The sequence below is a fragment of the Pelmatolapia mariae genome, linkage group LG20 (genome assembly GCF_036321145.2).
Source record: "Pelmatolapia mariae isolate MD_Pm_ZW linkage group LG20, Pm_UMD_F_2, whole genome shotgun sequence".
Lineage (NCBI taxonomy): Eukaryota > Metazoa > Chordata > Actinopteri > Cichliformes > Cichlidae > Pelmatolapia > Pelmatolapia mariae.
The window spans coordinates 41879770-41907329 of record NC_086244.1 but is presented as its reverse complement, the minus strand read 5'-3'; the positions used below and the strand labels follow the sequence as shown (position 1 = coordinate 41907329).

General features: G+C 41.1%; 1 protein-coding gene across 7 annotated transcripts in view; it reads left to right on the top strand.

Annotated features, from left to right (window-relative positions):
- The first annotated feature begins 485 nt into the window (after positions 1-485).
- Positions 486-27560, top strand: part of myt1a (myelin transcription factor 1a) — a 52195-nt gene continuing 25120 nt past the window's right edge. For 2 of the 7 annotated variants that reach the window (XM_063465505.2, XM_063465498.2), the window contains exons 1-14: positions 488-946; positions 2339-2393; positions 3475-3508; positions 3622-3690; positions 6412-6644; positions 8843-9901; positions 9976-10095; positions 10757-10847; positions 11161-11274; positions 11358-11575; positions 15196-15398; positions 15539-15754; positions 19086-19234; positions 26991-27053. In XM_063465505.2, coding sequence (XP_063321575.1) covers positions 2339-2393; positions 3475-3508; positions 3622-3690; positions 6412-6644; positions 8843-9901; positions 9976-10095; positions 10757-10847; positions 11161-11274; positions 11358-11575; positions 15196-15398; positions 15539-15754; positions 19086-19234; positions 26991-27053 — 2624 coding nt within the window. In that variant the 5' untranslated portion in view covers positions 488-946. Of the gene's footprint in view, positions 947-2338; positions 2394-2845; positions 2994-3474; positions 3509-3621; positions 3691-6411; positions 6645-8842; positions 9902-9975; positions 10096-10756; positions 10848-11160; positions 11275-11357; positions 11576-15195; positions 15399-15538; positions 15755-19085; positions 19235-26990; positions 27054-27560 lie in introns of those variants that run through there. The other 5 variants (XM_063465499.2, XM_063465501.2, XM_063465500.2 and 2 more) reach the window with 5 other exon arrangements.

The window sequence follows — 27560 nt, the reverse complement described above, 5'->3', positions numbered from 1 at the left end:
AACGACTCACGGACCGGTACCGGTCCGAGGCCCGGGGGTTGGGGACCGCAGGTATAGAGTACCGTATCAAGAAGCCATTAATAAGAAGGAAACTGAGAGAAATGGCAGAGGAACTAAAAACCAGAGGCAACAGGACTTATGTAGAGATTAATCAAAGTTTGATATTTTTATTTAACATGTTGCCATTATGTAAAGATATGGCCCAGAGATGAGCCTTGAATGTTGTTCAAGAACCATTGAGAACTATTTGTGAAGACACTTACAGAAGTTACAGGAAAGCGTTCCTAAAAGAGAGTTCAGCCTGTGTAAAGATTAAAGGTGGTCAAACACTGAATTTCAAGCTCGTTGGAACTGTGGAAACTGGGGTTTGCTTGTTTGTCTTATTTTATTTTCCCAGGTCTTGATAGATCTTTGCACCTAGTTCATCAGCAATGAATGAAGCAATGAGGTCTGTTTCGAGACTAAGGGAGAACAAAATCTTTGTCTCTGATGTCTGTGAGCTGAGCTCTGCAGCTGACAATGTTCAGCAGAATGCAGTTCTGTCAGAGGAGTGCTGCAGCCTCAGCTGCGCGGGAACTGAGAGGAGCGTGTCGTCTACCCCCCGGTCCCTCTGCTGGCTCTGGCTCTTTAAATACTGGCTGCCTCCGGTACTTCTCGGCCGGCCGAGGGGGGAGCCCAGCCCCGGTGGGCCGGTTGCAGCTCTCCTGGGCTCCTGCAGGAGGCAGTGCAGCGGGGTTTCTGTCCGTGGTGCTGGAGAGTCGGCCGTCTCTGTCCGGGGTGCTGAACGGCTCGGTTTGCTGCTGCCGCCTCGCAGACTCGGTCCCCTGTGTCCAGCTCGGCTCCGCACCTCTTTCGGGCTCGTAGTCGTTGGAGCGTTACCGGAACGTCCGTCTGCCCGGAGATGTGTCTGCGAGGGGGGAGGGGAGGGCAGTAGTCTGAGCGTAAGGTAAGGCCGAGCTGTGTCTGCGTGACAAAGAGCAGCGTATGCGTGGATGTTGTGAGGCCTCGGCTGCAGACTGTGACGCTGGATTTGGTGCCGAGCGGTGCGGATGAAGCGAGGCCGTATTTAGGTTTCCATGTTTTTAACTCGTTTCCTTCCACGGAGAATCATTAGAGATCGGCCTTTTCATCCGATTATTATTATGGGCCGCTCGGCGTTTCCGGCGGTTCTTTGGCGGCCCCAGAAGTGAGAGCCCGAAACGGGAACAGCCCGTCCTCCGCCGGCCGCAGGCCTGGTGGTGCTCAGCCGATCGGCCTGTAGCTCACTCTCTGTTCTCATTTCTCTTTTTGTCAATTGCTGTCAACGTGAAACAAAGCTTTCAGCAGGATGAGGTCACCTGAAACTTTAGTCATCCTGAAATCCCGATCTGTCACGTCTACAGCTGACTGCTGTCGACTGCCTTCTAGGACGTAGCCTGCTTTACTTTGAGCTCCAAAATCACGGGCATTGATCAGAAAGTCCATCTGTTTACTGATGGAATATTTGAATAGTTAGACTGTACGCTCACACAGCATGTCTGCGTTGGATACTGTCAGTGTCAAAACAGGGCTCCCCACCTCACGAAATAATTTAGTCATACTTTTGAACTAATGGATATTTGTATTGTTCTTGCCATCCAATGATTTTTAACTTTAGCCAAGAGAAGTGGCTCAATCTGCAACAAGACCGTTGAAATAATTCAAGCTCATCTTTCCAAAGCTAAATAGATAGCAGTAAATCATTACGTAAGAAATATATTTGTCTACATTTGATTTTGATGTTTTCTGATATGAGAATCAAAATACAGATTTTGGTCAAATCTGTTTGGATGTGGAATTAGCTCACTATATAAACATACAACAGACAACAGCAACAGCTAATGTTTGGTGTTCCCAGTGACATGCTACATCGCTGTCTGAGCATGTACAGTATACTAGACCCATGTGCACCCACATATTTCTCCGAAATACACATTTTCTGGTACCTTTGGAAAGATTTTCTTTTAGAAAAGTAGAGTTTTCACATTTCTACCTCCATAAAATTGTGGGATTCACAAGAGAAAGATTAAAGATCTTTAGTTAGTATATAAGCAGCAGCTTAATATAGTGTATAACATAATTGTCCTACAACACTAGCTGACTGTAAGGTGGTGTTGTGTGTTTTGTGTGTTTTATCCAGCAAAAATGAGTTCAAAGTTCAGACTCTGAGCCAGCGGTGGACCAGTACAGAACCATTCAACCAGAGAGGACAAGCCTCAGTGACAATTTACCTATCTGTCTGCCTGCCTGTCTGTCTGTCTGACTGTCTGTGCTACACTTCCTCACTTGTGAATGTTACTCATGTCCCTCTGTTACTCAGATGAGTCAAGACACTACAGAGACACGAACACGAACCCGCTCCAAAGGCATCCGGGGTCAGTATATGCACACCCACACACACAAATAAAATTTCTAATACATTAAAAAAATGTTAAAATGAAAGCTATAGTTTGCACAAAGCTCTTATCATTTTCACCATGACAAAGAGGGTGGAGTACTGAGAAAACACTAACACACTTGCTTACCAGACCTTCCTACTTACAACAGTAGTCAAGACAGTTATAGCTGTTGTAGATGAAAGTCGTTTTTGGAGTGTTGCTTGGACGTATCTTTACTGTTGTAAATGGACTGATTCTTACATAGCGCTTTTCTACTCTCCCGGAGCACTCAAAGCGCTTTACACAACATGTCACATTCACCCATTCACGCCCATTCACACAAGCACCTTCTTCTATGCTTTTTAGAAAAAAAAAGAAGCTAACTAGCACATACATTCTCAAGTGAATGCATCAGAGAGCAACTTGGGGTTAGTATCGTGCATGCAGACTGGGGGAGCCAGGGATCAAACCAAAAACCTTCCAATCAGCAGGTGACCTGCTCTACCACCTGAGCTACAGCCACCGCATACCCTGTGGTCTACTCACAGGGTGCAGGCTTCCTATGGATGCTGGCATTGAACTGTGTGCTGATAATAGGCAGGTGGTCACTTTTATCTCTTCTTCTTTTATCATTATCTTGTTTTTCTCATTTGCCTTGGCACACTCCTCAGAGCAGTTCTCAGCACTTACCAAACACACATTTTAACAATTCTTCCTGTGTCATGCATGCTGAAGGATAGAACTCTCTCCAAACCATTAACATTTGTGACAAATGCTTGTTTTGCATTAGTATTTTAAATTATCATGTGTCATTAACCTGTATATAATCTTAAACATCGACACCGAAACAAAAAATGGCATGTAAAAAATAATAGTACATCTTGTCACTCTGTGGGACAAGATGTCCTCTAATTCTCCAACTTACATTGTAATGGAGAAGATGTCATCTATCTCTTACAGTAAGCAAATCATGTTGACTATAAGCAAAGCTCACAAGATAATAGGCCTAGAGTTTTCACTTCAGTTAAAGCCAAATTATTGTTATATCCGTATTCAACATGTCTTCCTGTTTCATCAGAACTGGTGGCACAAGAAATGAAGCAAGACTTAAGGTAAATGAGTTTATAACTCAGCATAAAAAGTTATTATATATATATATATATATATATATATATATATATAGTGTGTAAAAAAATTGTATTTATTTTGACTTGATGTGTGTCAGTAGCAGTTGTCCCACTCCTGGATGTGATGGTAAAGGCCATGTCAGTGGAAGGTACTCACGACACAGGAGGTAAGATTGTTAAATATATATAACAAATCAGTCAGTCATCATAAAAGACTGCATGCTGCCTAGTACATAGTGTGTATATGAAAGCTTAGGTGTAACAAATCAGTGACAGGCTCTGGTGCCATTTTTTGGGTCCTTACCCCTACGACATACCGAGCAAAAAAACCCTCTCTCACAGTCTTGCACGCGCTCCCTCTCTCTCTCTCTCTCTCTCTCTCACACACACACACACACACACACACACACACACACACACACACACACACACACACACACACACACACACACACACACAATGAATACAGTGAATAAATAGAATCATATAGTTATAATACAAAGCATCAGTAGCGTCATTCTGGCTTCTCATCAGCACCATGGACAGCAACCCTAGTCAGAGGTTGGGGGGAACAGGCATATTTATTTAAGCTTATGCTATAAACTCATGCCATCTTCTTCAACTAGACAACCGTAAACCTAAACCAGGTTTAGCCATGCTGACATAACTGTACCCTAATGTGTATAACAATGGAAGAAATGAGGAAAACGCACTGACCACAGGTCCTCATAGACTGGCTAGTCAGGGTTATCATACCAAACAAGCACACTCATTTTAGAAAGCCCTTCTAGGTATGTTACACACACATATTACAGTATGAATGCATACATTCAATACATAAATGGTAACAATGCTTCAGTTCTTTACAAAAACACAAACTACATGTCACCAAGTCTTGGAACTCGTGCTGTAGTATTCTCTCCTTCTTATTTTGAGCTCCACTGTTTTGATTCAACTTGCCAAGCATATCTGATGATATTGCTGCACTGACAAACTATTATTTTTCACTAACTGTATTACAAACTGTTGCAGAGCTGATGTCAGCAGGTTCATGTGCATTTTCCACAAAATGACAGAGAGCAAGGTGAAAAAGTGCAAGTAAAATCCCAATTTAAAAAAAAATTGGCACACTGTGTAAGAGGAAAATAAAAGAAGGCAATAATTTGTAGAGCTCATATATTCATATTTTATTCATAATACAATATAGAAAACAAATGTTTAAACGTTACTATTTCATGAAAAATATAACCTCATTTTGAATTTCGATGTCAGCAACACATCTTAAAAACATTGGAAGAGGACAACAAAAGGCTGGAAAAGTAAGTGGTACTAAAAAAGAAACATCTGGAGGAACATTTTGCAACCAATTGGGTTACTTGGCAACAGGTCAGTAACATTACTTACTGTGAAAACAGCATCTTAGCGAGGCAGCGCTTCTCAGAAGTAAAAATAAGCAAAGTTCATCATTCAGGAAAAAAAATGCAAATTGTGGAAAAATCTTAGAATAACGCCAAAGTGGGCAAAGTGGAGACTCATCAGATCTGTGAAGACTAGCCTTTACAAGATGAGGAACGATTTTAAAAAGCCCCATGTTTTACTTGTTTTACTTAGACAGAGAATCACACACCCACAGAGAAACTCAAACCCTGGGTCTGAGGCCCCGTGACCATTATTTGTATTTTTTTGCAATGTAGCCAGGGTGACAAAAAGCCAGAGCTCTGTCTAGCCAAATATTCTGTCATGTGTTGCTGTGCTGAAGCCAGGTTTTGGCATCAAAGTGCAAGATACAGGAGACAGGATGTGAAAGCTTTTAACTTTTATTATTTGTAACCTACAAGGAAGAGAGATAAACAGAGAGCCAGGTCAGAACTGAACCAGGACACGTAAAGCAGAGGACTACACAGGAGAAGCATGAGGGATGACGCAACAAGCAATACAGAGGGTTTAAATACACAAAGGCAAATGGGCAAAGTGGAGACACCTGAAGAGCACAGCTGAACTGAATCTGACTAAATAGACAGGGGAAGCAAAACTGAACATAGTGTACTTTCAATTCATTTTTTTTATACACAGTATAACATGCAGTGAAATGCTTGTGTCTGAGCTGCGGACAGGCTGCAGACATCGCTCCAAAGGTGTGTGTAGCCTTACCACTATACCAACACAACAAGAGACAAGGAACTATCAAAATAAAACAGGAACTAACTGAGTAGGCAACAGATTCATATATAAACTAGACATGGCAACAGAAACACAGATTTGACTTAGAAACAGAAAGGTAAACACTGAAACAAGACTGACTGACTGAGGACTAAACACAGACAAGACAGGGGCACAGGAGAAAAGGGAGTCAAAACATAAACTGAATATACTTGACCTAAAACTAAAACTAACATTTTTAATTAAGAGTTTAGACAAAAAAACAAAAACAAAAAAAAAAAACAGGACTATGACAGAATTACTAGAAATATTATGATAAACAAAATTAGAAAGTCTTCACAGAACAAATCCCCAAATAAGTTCACTAAACACAAAACACTGGGTCAATGACCTGGGAACTATGGCATAAACAAACATTAGCTCAAAACTATCACACTATCAAACAAAGCGCTAGGGATTAAGCACCTTCTCTAACTTGTATTCATAATTAAAACCAAGTTAGAATTACGAATTAATCTAGCAAGCATGACTTTGGACTGTGAGAGGAAGCCAGAGTACCTGAAGGAAAGCCGCTAAAAACTTTGTTGCTAGTAGTATCTAGACTCTCCAGTGTTCCTCACACACCTCAATATAGTATGTGACAGAACACTAACTACTTGTTAGGTTTCTTTTTCTTCTGTTAACCTGTTAGACATTATACACATCAGTAACCATGTTTCTTTTTTCAGCATACTTGGTTGCCCAATTGTGAAGAAAAGGAAGCTGGAGGAGGCTGAGGCCGGGGAGAACCAGTCCGCTCCCAAGAGAAAGAATCAGTCTGCTAAACAGGCAGCAGATGGAGGGTTGACTGCAGACAGTGACACAGCAGAAGAGGAAGAGGAGGAGCAGAAAGAGAATGAAGGGGATGAAGAAAACAAGGACAAGAAGGCCAAAACAACAAGCAGGCCAGAGTCAATAAAAAGTGAGTAAATCCAAACTAGAGCAGTTGCCTCCTTACCCGCTAAGCTAAACTGGCTCCTGTATACATACTTATTTTAAGTATGTACAGTCAGGGTAAACAATTATTTGAACCCCTGCTGATTTTGTAAGTTTTCCCACTACCAAAGAAATGGTCAGTCTATAATTTCAATGGCAGGTTTATTTGAACAATGAGAGACTTTACTTTACTTTATTGATTTATATAGCACTCTTCACAGGATAAAAACCAAAGTGCTTCACAATAATATAAAACATAAACATAAAACAGTACAATCAAACATACAGCACAAATCTAATTAAAAACTAGTCTAAATAAATAAGTCTTAAGATGATGTTTAAAAGAATAAATACAATCCAGGCAACGTAAAGATGGAGGGAGAGAATTCCACAACCTTGGGGCCACCGCTCTGGTTTTAAAACGTGTTCGGGGGACTACCAACAGCCTTTGAAATCAATAAAGTAAAGTACAGTAAAGTAAAGTAAAGTAAGAGACAGAACAATAACCAAAAAAATCCAGAAAAATGGATTTGAAAAAAGTTACAAGTTAATTTGCATCTTCATGAAGGAAATAAATATTTGATCCCTTTGCAAAACGTGGTTTAGTACTTCGTAGCAAAACCTTTTTGGTAACTGCAGAAGTCAAACGTGTCTTGTAGTTGGACACAAGTTTTGCACACATCTCAGGGGGGATTTTGTCCCACTCCTCTTTGCAGATCCTCTCCAAGTCATTAATGTTTCACTGCTGATGTTTGGCAACTCCAACCTTCAGCTCCCTCCACAGATTTTCTGTGGGATTGGAGACTGACTAGGCCGCTCCAAGACCTTAATATGCTTCTTCTTGAGCCAATCCTTTGTTGCCTTGGTCGTGTGTTTTGGATCATTGTCATGCTGGAATAATGGCCCACGACCCATTATCAGTACCCTGGCTAAAGGAAGGTGGTTCTCACCCAAGATTTGATGGTACATGGCCCCATCCATCCTCCCTTTGATGTGATGCAGTTGTTCTGTCCCCTTGGCAGAAAAACACCCTCAAAGCATGTTTCTACCTCCATGTTTGACGGTGGGGATGATGTTCTTGGAGTCATTGACAGCATTCTTCCTCCTCCAAACATGGCAAGTTGAGTTGATGCCAAATAGCTCGGTTTTGGTCTCATTTGACCACAACACCTTCACCAAGTCCTCTTTTGAAACATTGAGATGTTTGGTGACAAACTCCAAGGTTTGAGTAGTTCTGGCCTGATTCCTCACAGTTGTTATTCTCATAAACTCCACGAGGTGAGATCTTGTGTGGAGCTCCAGACCGAGGGAGACTGCTTGGCGATGGTCTTGTAGTCCATTCCAGCCTTTTGTAGGTCCACAATCTTGTCCCTGATATCCATGGAAAACTCTTTGGTCTTGGCCATGGTGCAGAGTTTGGAATCTGGATCGATTGATTGCTTCTATGGACAGCTGTCTTTTATACAGGTAACGAGCTGAGAAGGCTCCAAATGTCAGCTTGTTACCTGTATAAAATACACCTGGGAGCCAGAAAACTTGCTGATTGATGGGGGATCCTAAATGGTAAATGGCCTGTATTTGTATAGCGCTTTACTTGGTCCTAGTCAAAAGTTTGGGCACACCTTCTCATTGAATGGTTTTTCAGATCTTTTATTGTTGTAACTTGTTATGGAATAATAAACTGTAAAGCCTCGGAAAATGGAGGGGCTGTGCATAAAAGTTCCTAAACAGATAGCGCAAGACCTTTGTTAACATCAATCTCGTTTGTGGTGTACAGAGACAACATTACAATTTCTGTCACTGTCAACTCTGATGTTACTCTGATGTGTGTGAAGTAGATCTTAAAATGTAATGCCTACTTACATAAAAGTAACACTGTAGACTTTGAAAAATATTGATAAAGGTACATGTAGTTGTAATTCCTTACTTCTACCTGAAACTGATCCAAGTTTCCATTTTGTAGTTGAAATATAGACACATTAAAGCATATGTAATCCAGTGTCACAGAAATGAGCTTTGTATAAAAACAAGGACATTAAAAAAATCATCAGTATTTCATGGACTGTGACGAAAACAAATCACATCAAGTCAACTGTAAGATCAGTCACAATGCTTGTCTTTGTGAGATGACACAGACAAAACAATCTGTGGCAATGACATTTATCTGTACTTTGAACTCCACAGCAGAGGCCTCACAGGTGACAAAAGTAACAGCAGTGTGTCCTTCAGCTGACCTTGACATGAACAAACACATCAGTGCAAAGGCTGAGAACAAAACTGTGAGTGAGAAAGCTGGCGAGGAAGTAAAACCTGTGGCACTCACTGATGACCTTCAGCAGGACGAAACAGAGACAAAGGATGTGAAGGATGCTTGTCTGATGACAAAGGATCAGCCATCTGCGGAACATGCAGAGCTAACAGGCATTCCTGATCTAAAAGAAACAAAGGAGGCGGAAGAAGCAGAAGAACAGGAAGAAAATGGACAGCAAAAAAGTCCTGAGAATATTGTAGAAGAGAGAGTAATAGAAAGACAAATGATCAGCCAGAAAAACTCAGATCATCAGTATTCAAGTGGTGATTACGGCCATCTGGCCAAAGAGTCAAAACAGCATAAGAGGGAAGCTGATGAAGAAGAGGTGGAAGAAGAGGAAGAAGAGGAAGAAGAAGAAGAGGAGGATGGAACAGAGAGGGAGGTCCTCCAAGAGGTTGACACTCCTTACACTTTGAGTCCACGCACTCAGGGATCTGAAACTGAGGTGTCACTCAGGGAAGAAAAGATCTGTACTCCCATGACTGAGGAAGAAGAGGATGAAGAACAGGAAGGGGAGAGAGAGGGGGAGGATCACAGACAAGAGAAGGAAGACAGTGAGATCCTGGGCGAGGAAGAGGAGGACCAAGACTCCAGTAAAGCCTCTCCAACAACAGTGGTTATAGAAGTCCGCTCTGAGGAGGATGATGATGATGAAGAAGATGAAGAGGAGGAAGAGGAGGAGGAGGAGGAAGAAGAGGAAGGAGAGGAGCAGGATCGTGTCTCAGAGGGCTCGGGAATAACAGACGACTCAGAGAACTGGGATATGACTCGGGGGAACCTGGGGCTGCTGGAGCAGGCTATTGCTCTGAAGGCAGAGGAAGTGAAGGAAGGCCAGGAGAGCCGGAGCTCCCTGGACTACCAACCATACACATCATCCAGCAAGAGCTCAGAGGCTGCTGCTGTAGCCCGCCGCACCACTCACTACAGCAAAGGTAAGAAACAGCAAAGTCAAACGTGAACCTGTTTGCATAGAAAGTAGGTGTTCACTATCTAAATAAAATTCCAGAAAAAAAGGAAGTCAAGTGTCCAACGCCAGGGTGTGATGGGACGGGTCATGTGACTGGGCTGTATCCCCACCATCGCAGTCTGTCTGGATGTCCTCACAAAGACAGAATCCCTCCAGAGAGTAAGTATAGCTTACCATTAACTTCATCGACCAACATTCAAATGTGTGCACTTTGAATTATCACCATGATTAATAAATACTGACCAATAATGCTAACACACAAACCTGTTTCTAAAAAAGTGTCCCTAATATTGTAGGGTGTTTACCTTGCCATTTAAAGTGCCTTAAGGTGATTGGTGCTATATGACTGGCCAACACTGAATTGACTAGATAATAAAATCACCAAATTCTAGGTAGCATCCTGCCAATTTATATTTAGTAATGTTATTTCTGAATACAATATCATCATAGGTTTTCACAGATGGGTGAATCCCTATCTTTACTTTTGGGGTGCTTTTTTTTCTGACCTCTATGTTTGTTTATTAGTTGTGAGGTGTTCCAGAGCATTAGACGTCACATCCTCAGCATATTAAGTCAACTATTTTACATAGGCTTTTAACTTTTTTGGAAATCAGGTTGTAATTATTATTATTAACTCTACCAGCTTTACCATTACTCTTACTTCCACTACTGCTGTAAATTCTGTATCTTTGCCTCTTTGCCACTTGTCCTTTTCTAGCTCATACAGGTGTACACGTACATTACTACTGTTACTGCTGTGAAACCACCTAATGCAAGATAAATGCACTGACCTGAGTTTGCACTTGCTGTGTGTCTGTAGTCCTGGCCATGCATGAGAACGTCTTGAAGTGTCCTACTCCTGGCTGCACAGGCCAAGGCCACGTTAACAGCAACCGCAACACACATCGCAGGTTAATAAAGCACTCAATACACTCTGAACACTTTTTACAACAGTATATGAAACAGAAATTGACTGTCACTACTTCATAGAAAAGAACTTGTAAAAAGAGGCTTGTATTCTGATGGGTTTTTTAATAGTTTAGGGTTGAAGATCCTAGATCTGAGTGCACACACACACACACACACACATTTGCAAAATAATACTGCATAACATTTCATTGTGCTCACACCTGCTTACACTGCTTTCCCAGCAATTCAGTGAGTTTCTATTGATTAGCATTTTATTTCTTTAAATGCAATATCATTGGCATGCCTCCCCATCAGTCTGTCCGGCTGCCCCATTGCCGCAGCTGCTAAGCTGAACAAGAACCAGGACAAACAGGTTCATTTACAGGCTTCAGCCAGTGAACCCTCTTCCAATTCTGACAGAGTGCTCAGGTGAGACATGCAAGCAAAATTTTCAACTAATTGATTCATACAATATTAAAGTATCAGTACCTAAATCAGGGCTCTTTTTTTAGGCCCATGTGTTTTGTCAAACAGCTGGAGATCCCTCAGTATGGCAGCTACCGGCCCAACACGGTGACCACTACACCTCGAGCAAACCTGGCCAAGGAGCTGGAGAAATACTCCAAGGTGTCTTTTGACTATGCAAGCTTTGATGGTCAGGTTTTTGGAAAACGTACGCTCATTCCAAAGACACCTAGCACTGCTGAAACATCACCCAAAGCCTTCAAAAGTAAGACACAATTTCACTTTGCTTTTATTTTTTAACAATTTACAGGCTTTTTATAACCAATCCAATCCAACTTTATTTATATAGCACTTTAAAAACAACAAAGTTGACCAAAGTGCTTTCCAATAATAAAACAGAGACAGCAGTTAAAAACCATACATTAAGCAGACAAAGAAATAAATATAAATAACAATAAAATAAATACATAAATGAAAAAGAAGATGCAAATAAATCAGTATATATATTAAATATTAAAACATGAGTAAAATAGACAATAAGATATACAATGAATAAGATTAACAAAATAAAAAGATTAAGAGTGACCAACAGCTGACTAAAACTGACTACAAGCTGAGTCTGGTACGACTCCTAAAAAGTGTGTTTTTAAAAGTGATTTAAACATTTCAAGTGTTGGGGCCAGCCTAATATGGAGGGGCAGTTTATTCCATAATTTGGGGGCAACAACAGCGAAAGCTCGGTCCCCCCAGTGTTTCAGTCTCGACAGGGGACAGCAAGGAGTGACTGGTCAGTTGATCTGGGAGACCTTTGTGGAGTGTATCGGTGTAGAAGGTCTGACAGGGAAGAAGGAGCCATTTAAAACTTTAAAAGCAAACAATAAAATTTTAAAATGAATTCTAAAATGGACAGGCAACCAAGTGTAAAGAGGCAAGAACAGGGGTAATGTGCTCACGTTTGCATGTCCCTGTCAACAGGCGAGCAGCAGCATTCTGGACCATTTGCAAGCGTGATAGTGAAGCCTGATCAATACCAATATAAAGTCCATTACAATAATCAAGCCGAGTGGTCACAAATGCATGTAAAACTCTCTCCAAGTCACAAAAAGAAATATAAGGTTTAACTTTAGAGAGCTGCCTCAGCTGAAAAAAGCTTTTTCTCACCACTGTATTTACCTGTTTGTCCATTTTAAGAGCTGTGTCAATTTTTACTCCAAGGTATCGTTATGGTTTTAACATAAACTCTCCATGGCACTGTTTGTGAACCGCATTCCCTCTGTGCTTGCAAATTGTTATTTGTTTGGCATCTTCTGATCAATTGAAGTGTTATAATACATCCATATTACAAGTAGATGAAGGCTTAAAGGAGATATTTCAAATGACAAAGGCAATATTTATCTCCTTTAGAGATACCAAAGAAAAAAACTTGGTGAATCTGATAAGCATTAAGCACTTTCTTTCACTGTCTTATTCTTGAATATATTTTAGAACCAAGCAGTCCTGCAATCTCCAAACAATTTAAACACAGAATAATACAAAAAGAAAAAGATTATGTAATTAAGGCTGGAAATGATGACCCAAACTAAGGATGCATGTGATGGACCGAGCAGTGAAGGAAAGTCAGGCACAGGTTAAAGTCCAAAAAAGTTTTTTTATTCAACCCAAAAACAAACTCGGTTAAACTATACAGAAAAATCTAAATGTTGGGCCCATAAAAGAGGTCAAAGTAACAAAACTACACATACACTAACAACAACTGAAACAAACTGACCTACCTAAACAGACAAGTGGAAACTTAAATAGTGGCTGATCAGCCCACAAAAACACAAAAAGGGATAAAACACACAAAAACCCAACTGAAACTAACATAACAAATTCCATTTCCCCCCCATGATCCAGAATTGTGGTATGACCCAATTTGCAGTTCTCCATATAAGCTTGCTCCGCCCCTTTTCCACCTCTTAGCTCATCAACCAAGGGACCCGAGCAGCTGTCACTGAGGTGAAGAAAACAGAAGAAAGATTAAATCATACATACATAACAGTGTAAACTAAAATATCCTCACTTATTTTAAAATACAGTATTATGTGAGTGTATAAATGAATTAATTCTAAACCAAAACCAATTCTTTATTACCCTGTAAATGAAATCCTATATCTAAAGGAAGGAAAATGTAAATGTAGTGTTATGTGTAAGCCTCTATTGTAACACTGATGTTTAGTGGATATTACCACTGTGTGGCTGTAACTGCAGCCATCAATTCAATTCAATTCAATTCAATTCAATTTTATTTATATAGCGCCAAATCACAACAAAAGTCGCCTCAAGGCGCTTTATATTGTACAGTAGATAGCACAATAATAAATACAGAGAAAAACCCAACAATCATATCATATGACCCCCTATGAGCAAGCACTTTGGCGACAGTGGGAAGGAAAAACTCCCTTTTAACAGGAAGAAACCTCCGGCAGAACCAGGCTCAGGGAGGGGCGGGGCCATCTGCTGCGACCGGTTGGGGTGAAAGAAGGAAAACAGGATGAAAGACATGCTGTGGAAGAGAGACAGAGATTAATAACAGATATGATTCGATGCAGAGAGGTCTATTAACACATAGTGAGTGAGAAGGTGACTGGAAAGGAAAAACTCAATGCATCATGGGAATCCCCGGCAGCCTACGTCTATTGCAGCATAACTAAGGGAGGATTCAGGGTCACCTGGTCCAGCCCTAACTATATGCTTTAGCAAAAAGGAAAGTTTTAAGCCTAACCTTGAAAGTAGAGATAGTGTCTGTCTCCTGAATCCAAACTGGAAGCCATCACAATGCAAGAAACTCAGTGAATGAATTCAAAGATACAGAAGGAACAAAAACAGTTGAAAGCCAAGAAAGCACAGAGACTAAATCCAAAGCAGGAAAACAGAAAGCAGTGTTACACACAAGGATCAGCGATATTCTGACAAAGAGGAACACAGGACTAGTTATACACTGAGCCTGAGAAATGACAAACAGCAGGGGAAATGAGATACAGGTGACAGTGAATAAGTAAAAGTAACACAGGATACAAAAGAAAACAAAGCTACAAAGTAAAACAGTAAAACAATTAAAAGAAACCAAACACAGAAACAAGAAGACACACACCAAACATGAGAAGAGAGACAGATGGGGAAAAATTCTAATTCTGTTATACATTTACCCTCCTCACATCCATCAAGCACAAGGTAACCTATCGGTTGAACTGTGGGAGGAAGCCGAACTACCTGGAAGATGCCCAGCACAAGGAAAACGTGCAAACTCCACATAAGAAGGCCTCGTTTGGTTCCTGGTTTAGACCAGGAGTCTTTTTGCTGCGAGGTGACAGTGCTAACCATTCTATGTGAAATGGTCTTCTTCACATTTATATACCACCTTTCAAACATAGCTAGGTTCTGCAAAGGGCTTTTATAATGTTTCCCATTCACACTCACATGCTAATGAGGCAAAGCTGCCATGCGTGACACCTGTATCAGAAACAACTTAAGGCTCAGTCCTGAGATTATAGGGGCAGAGAACCACCTGAGTTATATCCAAATGGAATATGTCATTCTACAATTATTCTGATCAATAAATGACATTATACCAAAAAACAATTTTTGTCAGTAACATCTATAAATTTGTATTAATAACTCTGTATGTTTTTGTACAAAATGTTTTACTTTTTTAAATAATTTATACATAAAAGTTTGTTTGTTTTTTCACTTGCCAAGCTCTGTATAAAATTGTATGAGGTTCTGCTATAACTAAAAGGAAACCTGAACTAGTACTTATGTTGCACTCATATAGTCGTAGAATATGCAATAATCTCCTCCCAATTTCATGTCTCAAGGAAATCATTTTGTTCCACTTGTACGCAGCTAAATTATTCCCCAAGGCATCCTCCCCCAGTCACAGCATGTCAGGAAGCTTTTCTATGAGCACCTTGTCCTCCAGCGGTTATGACTATAGCCAAGATGCAGAGGCAGCCCACATGGCAGCAACAGCTATCCTCAACCTGTCCACCCGCTGCTGGGAGAGACCAGAGACACTCAGCACCAAGACCAGGGAGCCCTGCACCAAGGTGATGCACAGTGAATTTCATTTAGACGCATGCTTCTTTTTTAAAACTACGGTTTAAAATAGCCTAACAATGAACAGTGTATGAAACTCGTGCTCTTTGAGTTTGCAGTCACTTCATTTGCACACTGTGTCCTCACTTAGGAGGCGGATATTGAGGTGGATGAGAATGGCACCTTGGACCTTAGCATGAAGAAGACCAAGCGGGAGGGAGTACAGTCTCCAGAGCCTTCATCTTCTTTGTCTTCTTCCTCTCAACATGTGGGAGCCACTGCATCTCAGGGCCAAACTCAGCAAGAGTGGGAAGGCCCACTTGACTTCACCAAAATGGGTGGTGTCAAAGAAGAAGACCACGAAGAGGTAAGTACAGACCTACTGTAAATGAGGACAGCTAGAGAAAATGAAAGCGAATCAGAGCTGATTTGTTGGGAACCTACAGTGCTTAATAAATGTATTAGAGCACCTGCAAAAAACAAGAAAAACACAAATACTTTAGAAATCTGTCAAGATTGAAGTCGTAAATTATTATTAGTGTGATATTAAACCATTAAAAATTTAATTTGGAACGCCAGTAAATATTTTCAATTTGGCATCTTAATCAAAAAACATTAATGTGCTTTGCTGCTTTTTCTCCTTTCTTGGAAAATAATACATTAGAAAGTTCATTGATAACAGAAATAATTATATTTTAGCTTTAAATTGTTGGTTTGATTAAAGAGATGCACATGGTGGATTAACCATTACAGAACCATAAAAAATGATTTAGGGAATTAGTAGTACTGTTCAATTAACCTTACATTGGGTGGTGGTCTAATAAGTTTAAGCACTGTGGCATGGTTTGTGGCTCAGCTGCAGGGGAGCGGTGAAACTGGCCCACATATCTGTTCTCCATCACCTGGTCATGGCTCCCTACTTCAGTAGGATCCCAGGACCTAAGGGGAGAGGATCACTGAGCTGCAGAGAGAGTGGGCTGTAGAAATTATGCAGCGGACTGTCTTATAAGCTGTTTGCACAAATAAAAAAAACCTTCACACACAGGAAGAACTTCCTGCCGGCCTGGGTCCTTGCTACAGTCACTTCTTTTCAGCCAGTGGAGGTGCTAACCCAGATGGTGGCTGACCTGGTAGCTGTGCACCGGGAGCAGGCAGTGGCGCATCGCCATCTCCTAGATAAGCTGCGGGATCATTCCAAGCATGGGACAAGTGTAGTCGAATGTCTGGTTGCTTGGGCTGGCTTTCACCTGAACATCACCACTGAACATCACGAATAGGCCATAGTGCCACTGCTCTCTTGCTCTTGACGAAGGCGGTCGCACTTTTCTCCTCTCCTCTCCTCCCTTATCTTCCCTGCTTAGCCTCTTGTGTCCTTGTCTAGTCTCGTGTTTTTTGTATTACTTTTCCCTGGAACACTCTCTCACAGTCTGTTCTCTAAAACCTAAAAGAGGAATTATGGATTTGATCAACTGGTCCCTGAATGCAATTGACACCCCTTTCTCAACGAGAAGTCTGGGCTCGGGTGAGCCTGAGTGTCCTGGAGGTACTTTCCCTGCCGGATACACGATGGACGGGTGGCATAACTGGAGGGTCGTGTGCCTGGCGGGACTGTCGATCGAAGACGCTGAAGATATCTATCTATTCGGAACCATGATAACAGGGTTCTTGCTGATCGGAGCTGGCTTGGCCCTGGTTTATCGAAGATTAAAGAAAGCGGAACCGGCTGTTCAAAACCCCACAAGGCTGCCAGCTGTGATTGAAACGATGGGACGAGGCATGAGTTCTCAAAATGGGCTCATTGAGTGCAGCACGAATACGATCTTGGAGAAGCTCACGGCTGCCGTGAACACTCAGAATAAGACCTCTGAGTGCAAATTGGATCACATCTTGGAGAAGCTCACTGCGGTCGTGAGTTCTCAGAATCGGCTCTTTGAGCACAAGAATGACAACATCACGGAGCGTAAGTTTGATAACATCATGGAGAAGCTCACGGCTCTCCAACAGGAGACTGAGAGACCAGTGTCGGACTGTTAGAACAGCTTTGAAATTCACATGAGTTGTTCGCACTAAAGTAAAAACCACCATCACTTCATGCGGCTACCACCTCTGCGCCAGCTGTGATCTCAAGGCTGGAGCTGAACAAAAACACCCTGATAACAGACTGTGCTTAGACTGTTCCTCCCCTATGCGAGGCCACCTGGGTTGGCTGGAAGACTGTTTACTTAGCCTGGCAGGGCGAAGGACACTGTCTCAGCTGAACTCTGGACACACATACACTGATACACACTCATCCCCCCTCCCTTTCCAAACGCCTTCGATGCTTGTCCCCTCCCGGGGAAGCTGGCGGTCGACTGGACCAGCGCAGACATGCTGCAGGACCGGATGCGCTGTCTACACCGGCTCTCTATCACCCTTTACCCGCCCCTGTTGCTTGTCTTGTGTTTCTATGGTGTATTGATAGTCATGTGCTTTTTGTGCTGAGGTGTTTTTTTCTGTTATCAAACTGATCTCCCTGTTGGAGCTCAGTCTGGGGGGAGTTCTGTTTTCTCCTCGTCTTTCCTCATGTTGTGTATTTTCCATGTTATACCTCTCTGACCTGTCTTCCCCATGTGATGTTTGTGTAATGTATGTATGGTCAGAAGGGTAAGACGGCGCTGGCACGCCTGGCAGCCTTAACCCAGTTTCCCTCGGGATGAATAAAGTATGATCAATCAATCAAATTAAATACAGGTGAAAAAACGCATGGAGTAAAGGCTGCAGTTAGCTCGCACCAGACACATCCCTTAATTCTGGGGACAGATTGGCCAGGGTTTATTAACCTTTTGGGGCAGTATGAGGGGATGCATTTACGACCTTTAGCGGTGTGTAGTGTTTGTGCTGCACTCAGTGGTGATGCGGGTCATCTGATGCTGACTCTGGGGAGGAGGAGATGGCAGGGACTTCACTTGAGGCGCCGCTGCCTCTAGTAATTCACTCCACAGACGATTTCCTATTATAACAGTCTTGCGATGACATCCTATGCTCAACCTTTGACCAAGTGATTAAAATTGATGGATTTATTAAGAGATTCACAACACTCGCACGAAAGAAGAAGCCGCAGAAAATGATTTTCCAGGCGGATTATGTGCGCCGATGGCACATGTCCTGCCCGGAGTTGGTTAACCAGCCGGGCCTCCCAAAAGCTCCTTTGTATCCGTTACTGTTAATGGAGGTCCCGGTTGAGCGTATTGGTATGGACCTCATTAGGCCATTTCACCGAAGTACACACAGATTTGTATTAGTTCTGCTGGATTATGCACTGCCATATCCCAAAGCAGTGTCACCACCCACTATTTCTGCAGAGAGTGTGGGGCGGGCACTGTTTCAGGTCATCTCCCCAGTCAGCATCCCAAAAGAGATACTGACTGACCAGGGGACTCTGTTCATGTCTTGTACACTAAAAGAACTGCACGAATCATGAATTTTAAATTCTTCTTCAGCCACTCCACCAACCCCTCTGTTGTTTACAGTGCAGGAGGTGCCCTAGGCCTCAACGGGATTTCCTCCCTTTCAGTTGTTGTTTGGCATTAAGCCGTGAAAGCATGGAGCAGACTGTCTCCTAAATTGTTTGCACAAATAAAAAAACATTCACATTTGGGAAAAACTGTCTGGCAGCCTGGGTCCTTGCTACAAGCACCTTATGTCTTATCTTGCTTTAGGTGGAGTACACAGCTCCCTCATATACCTCATCTGAAGGTGAGGAAGAGGACCAAGAGAACTTGGAGGACAGGAAATACCCCGGTGAGGTCACCACCACCAGCTTCAAGGTCAAGTTTCAGCCCAAAGACAGCAAAAAAGAGCTTCTTGTGTAAGTCTTTAATATTTTTTACAAGCCTTGTGTGATGAAAACCAGCTGTACAATTAAGAGCTGTGGCAGAGAAACAAACCCAGTTGCAAAGAATTTTTTTAAATGAATGGCAGTTTGTAAATTGGTCTGTAATGATCTAAAGCAGTGGAATCTCAAGAGGGGTTTATAGGAAATTATAGCTAAATGTTTAATACATTTAAGAGGGATTATGTCAGTAGGGCAGGAAGACGTGTGCATGTGAGAAATTATATCAATGAAATATGGCATGCAAATCAGTGCTCGCAAAGAAATTTTGAAATTTGGGTTGTGGGGGTTCATTTTGGACAGATGGAAAACTTTGTGTATCCTCATATTAAATAAGAAGTGTTAAACTACTGACAAAGGATTAATCAAGGCCTCAGTTTCAAAGGGTTAATAAGCAACTGTAATAATTTTTTGGGTTCTGTTCTGAGTGGAACCTCTTTTGTGGAAAAACAAACTTTCTGACCAGGTCAGTAGCCTGGTCAGAAACCTGGAGTCAGCAAGTCAGCAATGTGCGTATTTTGGTTCATTGTCCGGCGGAGAGCAGCCTAAGTGTCCTTCCAGGTGCCAACAGCTAAGCAGATGCTGCTGCACAGAAGAGACAGAACTCTCAGCTTCAGTTGGTGGAAACAGAGGAGGTTGATAGATGTCGAATGTAGAGACACCATAGCCAAAGATGTCACGGTACTGTGTTGTTGATCCGGGATAGCTGCTTGCTCCAGGTGTACAGTGCTTCTAACTCCTGGTTGGCTCATTTGGTTTTCCTGTTAATGTGCAGATAGACGCCAGAGGAAAGACTAACCTTGGCACCGACAATGGCATAGAACTCTCTCCAAATGCAGGATGTAAACTGGGGTCCCCGATTGAATGCGATGTGTTGAGAGAACCCACAAACTTTTCTCAGTGAGTTGCTAATAATAGACAGCAATGAAGTGATTGTGAAAGTTCCAAACAGGACAGAAGGAGGCAAGGAGGATGATGAGGATTTCATCTTTCCCATTACTGTAACTAAGTCATTCACTTTTATTGGAGAGAAGGAGCTACATGACTCAGGACACTGGTGATCATCTTCATAATGGGAGGAACATAAAGATAATTTCATCTTATCTACAAAGTCACTGATAAATATATAACGCTCTGTTAAAATAGCCTCTTTCACTGTCTCATTGTTTGATAAACAAACAAACCCGTGGTCTTTCATAGCTGCTCTGCTTTTCAACAGGAATGCTGAAGACCACAAGTTCTATTATTTAGCCAGGGTGACCAAGAAACAAGAGACAGAAACCTTCTGTCTCTTGTTTGTCACTTTCTGTCACCTTACTCATTTTTCAGACAGAAAAATGAGTAAGGTGACAGAAAGTGACACATGAGCGGTTGTGGCTGAGGACATAGGGCAGGTCATCTACCAAGCAGAATGTGGGTGGGTCAGTATCCTCAAGCACTGAACTCAAGTTCCTCCCAATGCTCATGACTCACAACTGGAGTGTGTGTGTGAATGTTAGAGCGGGCACCAAGGTTTGAACATGTGTGAGGTTGGGTGAATGAAGCTTGTAGTAAAAAGCACAAAAGAGTACTCAGAGTAGAAAAGTGTTATGGGGGGATTCAAGATGGTGCCGTAGAATAGACATTGTGGCTGAGTGAGCTCCAGTGGTATTTGTTAATATTTATCTCATATCTTTATATTTGAACGGCGTCAAGTACAGAATTTCTAAAGGGGAGTGTTTTGACATGAACCTGGACAGTTATTTCCTAAAAATCTCGGACAACATGCCTAGAAGTACGAAAAAATCATTGAGGAAAACTCCCGGTTATGCTGAAAACGAAGAGGAGCTAGGCACCATACCGGAGATACTGAGCATGTCTGCTAGTCCCGGCTCTATGGAACCAAGTATTGTTCACGCTTTGGATAGAATAACTGATAATCTTACTAAAGTCATTGACTCCAAGATTTCTACTGTTCTTGAAGCTATTAAAGAACAGACCTCACAGCTGCAGGCGATCGCCGCCAGAATGAATGAGGCGGAGAAACGGATTGCTGATGTGGAGGACACGGCGACATTATCAGAGGCTAAGCTGGCGCAACTCGAGAAACAAATACATGAGATGCTAGAACATAAAGATGAACTTGACAACCGAGGTCGCAGGTGCAACGTACGTATAGTCGGCTTACCTGAAGGCACGGAGGGCCCAGATCCAGTTAAGTTCCTTGAAAAGTGGATCCCGGAGTACCTCCAGATGGACACAAAGGCAGGGAGGCTGAAACTTGACCGAGCACACCGATCCTTAGCACCGAAGCCCGGTGCCGATCAATGTCCCAGGCCACTTATAGTGAAGTTTCACAACTATGCAGATAAACAACGCTTGATGGAGGCGGCTCGGAGCCCACCGATCTAACCAGGACCGCATGTAAGGAATCTAGGATTTCCTTCTTTAATGATTATTCGGCTGAGGTCGTTCGAAAACGGAAAGCTTTCGATGATGTAAAGGTGCGGCTGAGGAAGATGAATGTGGACTATGCATTACTATACCCAGCTACCTTGAGAGTAACGGTGAACGGGACTCAGAAGAGATTTAACACCCCGAAGGAGGCCGTTTCGCTGCTTCATACACTGGAACAGAGGCAGGAAGACACTACTCCTCAGTAACTTGTCTATCAGTAGGTGACCTTATGTGATTTCATTTCATTTTTACATGCTACGTAACGTTTGAATTGTTGTTGGGGTTTTTTCATGTATACTTGCAGGCGCGCATGACACTATATGTTTGCATATGTAGGGAAACTTAGTTCATACATCAAGTTATAACTGCTGGGAGCAAACGTAGTTTTTTGTTTATTCTATGTGCGGATGTCAGGGAAGACATTTATTGCTTACAGGTCAGTTTCTCGTTTTTTATGAGGCCTGTACAGAGAGAGTGAGGTGGAAGAGGATTAAATGCCCTGCAGATTTGGTCGCAGGGACAACCCCCAAGGTGTTTGTGGGGTTTTTGTTTTTTGTTTTTGTTTTGTTTTTTGTTTCCAAGCTCAGTGATTCTCTCCGCCCCCCCCCCCCCCCCCCCTTTTTGTATTATGGAGTCTCAGGTGTATGCTTTTAATAGGTCATATATCCATATAGAGGGTCAACTTAAATAATATGGCAAGTAATAAGTTGCATTTGTGTACATGGAATGTAAGAGGGGTCCACAATCCTATTAAAAGGAGAAAAATACTCACCTTTCTGAAAAAAGAACACATTGATATTGCATCTTGATGCATTCTCAATCATCCAGGAAAGTAAATGCTGTGATTGCAGCCATTCCCCAACTCTATGTGAATGGTACTCATGGCCATTGATCAGTGTTCTTTGATCAGTGGGTTTTGGTCAGTGGTTGTTGATCAATGGACATGAGAATTTGCATAATTATGATTAAGGAACTGACCTCCCAGCTCATTGTTCCTTCAGTGGGCTGGTTTCAGTCATTATGCAAATGTACTGTTTATAAGATTGAAACCTGCAGTCAGCTGAGACTGAAGAAGTCACTTGGATGAGTGACGAAACGTTTCTCCCACAAAACGCAACGTCCAGATGAACAGATTCAACTTTTGGAGACATTGATATTGCACTTTTGCAAGAAACACATTTATATGATGTAGAACACCTTAAATTACAGCAAGGTGGAATTGGACAGGTATTTATCTCCTCATTTACCTCAAGAAGTAGAGGGGTGCAATCCTTGTGAGGAAGGAATCCACGGAAGGTATGTTATAGTCAAGGGAATATTATTGGGTATGGTTGTTTCTATATTGAATGTTTACTACCCTCCTGCTCATCCGTCTGATTTTATGACCACAGTATTTACAGACTTCGCTGAGATTAATTCTGACATTTCTATAGTGGGGGGAGATTTCAATTGTATACTGAATCCTGTTATTGACAGGCTCCCCCACAAGCCTTTGCCTCTCTCACCACAAGCTAAGGCACCTAATTCTATCTGTGAAGATTTGAGATTTGTAGATGTATGGAGAATAAACACCCTTTAGATAAAGAATACACTTTTTTCTCCGCACCACACAAATGGCATACTAGGATTGATTTTTTTTTTTTTTTTTACCGGGGCTATTATTGCACTTAGTCTTATCGTGTGAAATTGGTAGTATTATAATCTCAGACCATGCCAATGTAATGCTGGATCTCTCTCTCAAAGATATGATAAACAGAGCAAAATACTGGAGGTTAAATACAACTATTCTAAAGGACCATACATTTATATCTTACTTCAACACTGAGTTTAGATATTTTTTGTCCATCAACCTGCAGTCTCCGCCCTACTGTGGGAAACTATTAAATTATACCAGTAAGCGGCAGCAGAAATTGAGGAAGCAGAATCAGTTAATGACAGAACTTAAAACAAAATAAAATGACTTATGCTGACTCCCCAACTCCTGCCTTACTGCAAGAGATATCTGCAGTCAGATCAACTTTAGATAGCCTTTTTACACAAGATGAAGAGCTTAACCTTAAGTTTATTAGACAAAGATTTTATGAACATGGAAACAAACCCGGAAAATACTTGGCATATCTTACCAAGAAAAGATCCGAAACACAAGTTATTACAGTTATTTGTGATGCTCAGAATGAGCATGTATATGATAGTAAAACCATAAATAACATCTTCAAAGAATTTTATTGTAGACTATATACATCTGAACAACCAGTTGACGCACTGGAATTAATGGAGGATTTCTTCTCCAGGCTCAATCTGCCTACCATAGCAACAAAACAACAGACCACCCTTAATGCTCCCATTTCTAGAGAGGAAGTACTAAACGCTATAAAAACTTTAAAGAACGGAAAAGCCCCAGGACCGGATGGTTTTAGTAGAGAATTTTATAAAGAATTCAGTGAGCTGTTAATAGACCCATTACTTAATATGTTTAATTATTCGTTCTTCCATAATAGATTACCTCAGACTGTAAGGGAAGCTAATATCTCTCTTATTTTGAAGAAGGGGAAGTGTGCAGAGTCTTGTTCCTCTTATAGACCGATGGCTCTTCTAAATGTGGACCAGAAGATACTTTCTAAAATATTAGCTACTCGACTCGAAACTCTCCTGCCTCTAATTATTAAAGAAGATCAAACAGGCTTTATAAAAGGCCGTAATTCCCGTAATAATGTCAGGCGCCTTCTCAATCTAATTCAGGCATCTCAGCAAAGGAACATGGGTGGTTTGGTGCTTTCTCTGGATGCTGAAAAAGCTTTTGACCGGATAAAATGGACTTACTTATTTTACACTTTAAATAAATTCAGTCTTGGTGATAATTTCATTAAGTGGGTAAAAATTTAGTAGGATAATCCTCAGGCGTCCATCTTGTCTAATGGACTGAAATCAGATAGTTTCCCATTGTATCGAGGAACGAGGCAGGCTGCCCCCGTCACCTCTTTTGTTTGCTATTGCCATCGAACCGTTAGCCGAGGCTATAAGGACGAGGCAATAAAGACATCAGTACCGGCTTTACTTAACATTATTGATACATTTAGTCAATTTTATGGTTATAAAATAAATTTGACTAAGTCGGAGGCTATGCCAATTGGGAGCCCTAATTCAGTGCCAACTGGACTGTTTTCTTTCCCCTTCAAGTGGTCCCCCACAGGTTTTGTATACTTAGGGATATTTATAACTCCAAAATTTAAACAAATGTATAAAGCAAATTTTGTCCCTCTGTTCGAGAAGGTAAAACAGGATTTGGAGAGATGGAATTCCCTACCCGTTTCCTGGCTAGGACATATAGCAATGGTTAAAATGAATATTTTGCCTCGACTGTTATATCCTGTTCAAATTATTCCAGTTATATTTTCAAATAGGGTGATGAAGGATCTGAATGGCTGGCTAAGCTCTTTTATATGGAGCAAACGCAGACCAAAACTTAAGATGGCTACACTACAGCTCCCAGGTTCAGTAGGGGGTCTAGATTTATCAAATATTAGAACATATCAATTGAGTACTCACGTGTGCTATATTCATGACTGGGTCACAATTAATTCACACTCTATCTGGTTGGGGATGGAAACTTAAGGGATCCATTAAGGGACTTACTGTTACTGTTCTTTAGGAACTTTAAAGATATTAGATCGAGCTGTGATAATCCAATCACACTTAATACACTTAAGGCCTGACGGTCAGTATGTCGAATTGAGGGAAGGTTGAAGTTAACATCTGTGTTTACCCCTATTGTGAATAATCTTGACTTTCAACCGGGGATGTTAGATATAGGTTTTAAGAAATGGAAGAACAAAGGAGTTCACAGACTGAGGGACTTATTCTCCGACAATGTAGTTATGCCATTTGACCAAATGGTTGAGAAATATTCTCTCCCCAAACATGACTTTTTCCGTTATTTACAGATAAGGCATTATATCTTGGACAGTACTAACTTCAGTGAGAGTCATGAAGTCTCTCCTGTTAGGAAATTATTATTTTTAACAGATAAAGAGGTACCTGTGAAGATATTTTATACGGCTTTATATTCTGTACCTTCAGTGATGTCACAGAGGCTTAAAGGCACATGGGAAAAGGAGTTAGGTATAATAATTGATGATGAATAGTGGAAACATGTCTGGAGTTATGCCAAATCAATCTCAGTTTGTAATCGTACCAAAGCAATACAGTTAAAAATTATACACAGAATACATATATCCATGTTTCGCAGACATCAATATAATCCTACCCTTTCACCCATGTGCCTCAAATGCAAGACAGAAATTGGTACCCTAACTCACAGCTTCTGGTCATGTTTGAAATTGCAAGAATATTGGTCTAATGTGTGATCTGAAATGGAGAAGATTTTGGGTTGTAAATTGGAGATGGACCCTTTGTCTCTCATACTGGGTCTCCCCAGCCGGCGGTTAATATCCAAGAATAATAGGAGGTTGTATTGTATTCTCACCTATGCGGCGAGGAAGAATATACTACTCCAATGGATTAATGAAAAAGCACCAACTATTAAAGGTTGGAAAAGAGTAGTGTTGGATCTAGTGCCATTGGAATATCTTACAGGTGTACTGCACTCAAAAACAGACCAATTCTTCAAGGTGTAAGAACCATACTTGAATTATGTGGAACCTGATGTCTCTAGTATTATGTTACAAGGATTCTCTTGAGTGTTCAAGCTGCAACGTACTACTGGGACCACAGGTATTGTACTGTATTGTATTCTTTATTTATTTTTTAGATGGATCTGAGCTGGTGTTTTGTTTTGTGTTTCGTTCTCAGTCTGTTTGTTTGTTTTTGTTTTTGCTTTGTTTTTGGGTTGTTTATTGCTTTGTGTTTTGGGGGGGGGGTGTTTGGGTTTTTTTTTTTTGGTTGTTTTTTTTATGGCTCTGAACTGTACACTTTATTATGTTATGTAATTATGTACTATTTGTGAAAATGGAAAAAAATCTAATAAAAAAAATATACATATATATATATATAAAGAAAAGTGTTATAGTTAAGTACCAGTCCATTTATACGGGTGTTTTTGTTGCTTGCTTTATTGCATATGTAATTATGAGTTTCTCTTTTAGAAAGGGAGAGTATTTAAATGAAATTCACCGTAATACTGGCATTTTGATGAAAGAATACAGAACTTTACTTAACTAATATAAACATGAGAGCAAAAGACAATGCAAGACACAGGATGTGCGCACAAGAAAGCTTTTGTTTTCTGAAAAGTCTGTATAAGCACTACACTGATCTGTGAATGTGTTCTTGACCCTAGGTGTCCCACTCCAGGCTGTGATGGCAGTGGACACATTACTGGCAATTACGCATCACATCGGAGGTAAGACCTCAAATCTAGCTTAGAAGTAATGTCCAGTGTTTGCTTCTGCTGTTTTCAAAGTGTGATTATAGCAAAAAAAAAAAATCATTCATTTTGGCCTGTAAAAAAAAGAAAGAAAAAGAAAGAAAAATCTCATTAGCCTGTCTTTACTAAGTCTGTCAGACAGCAGTCAGAACACTGTTCACCATTACTGACACACAGTTTGGTCAAGTTACTTGAAAATAGTAATTAGTTACTAATTACTTCTCCAAGAAAGTAATCCCGTTACTTTACTGATTACTTATTTTCAACAGTAATTATATACTTTATTATTTTATTACTTAGTTACTTTTTAAAAACATGATACACAATCTGAATAGGTAATAAAGCAATAGACCTTTCAGCCCATTTTTTTCTGCATAATCCATCATATAAAATAGAATCAAATGGAAAAGCCTCTTTTTAAAAATTGTTTTATTAGTTTTAATCTTTTAACTAATGCACATTGCATCGAGCAAACATTTTATT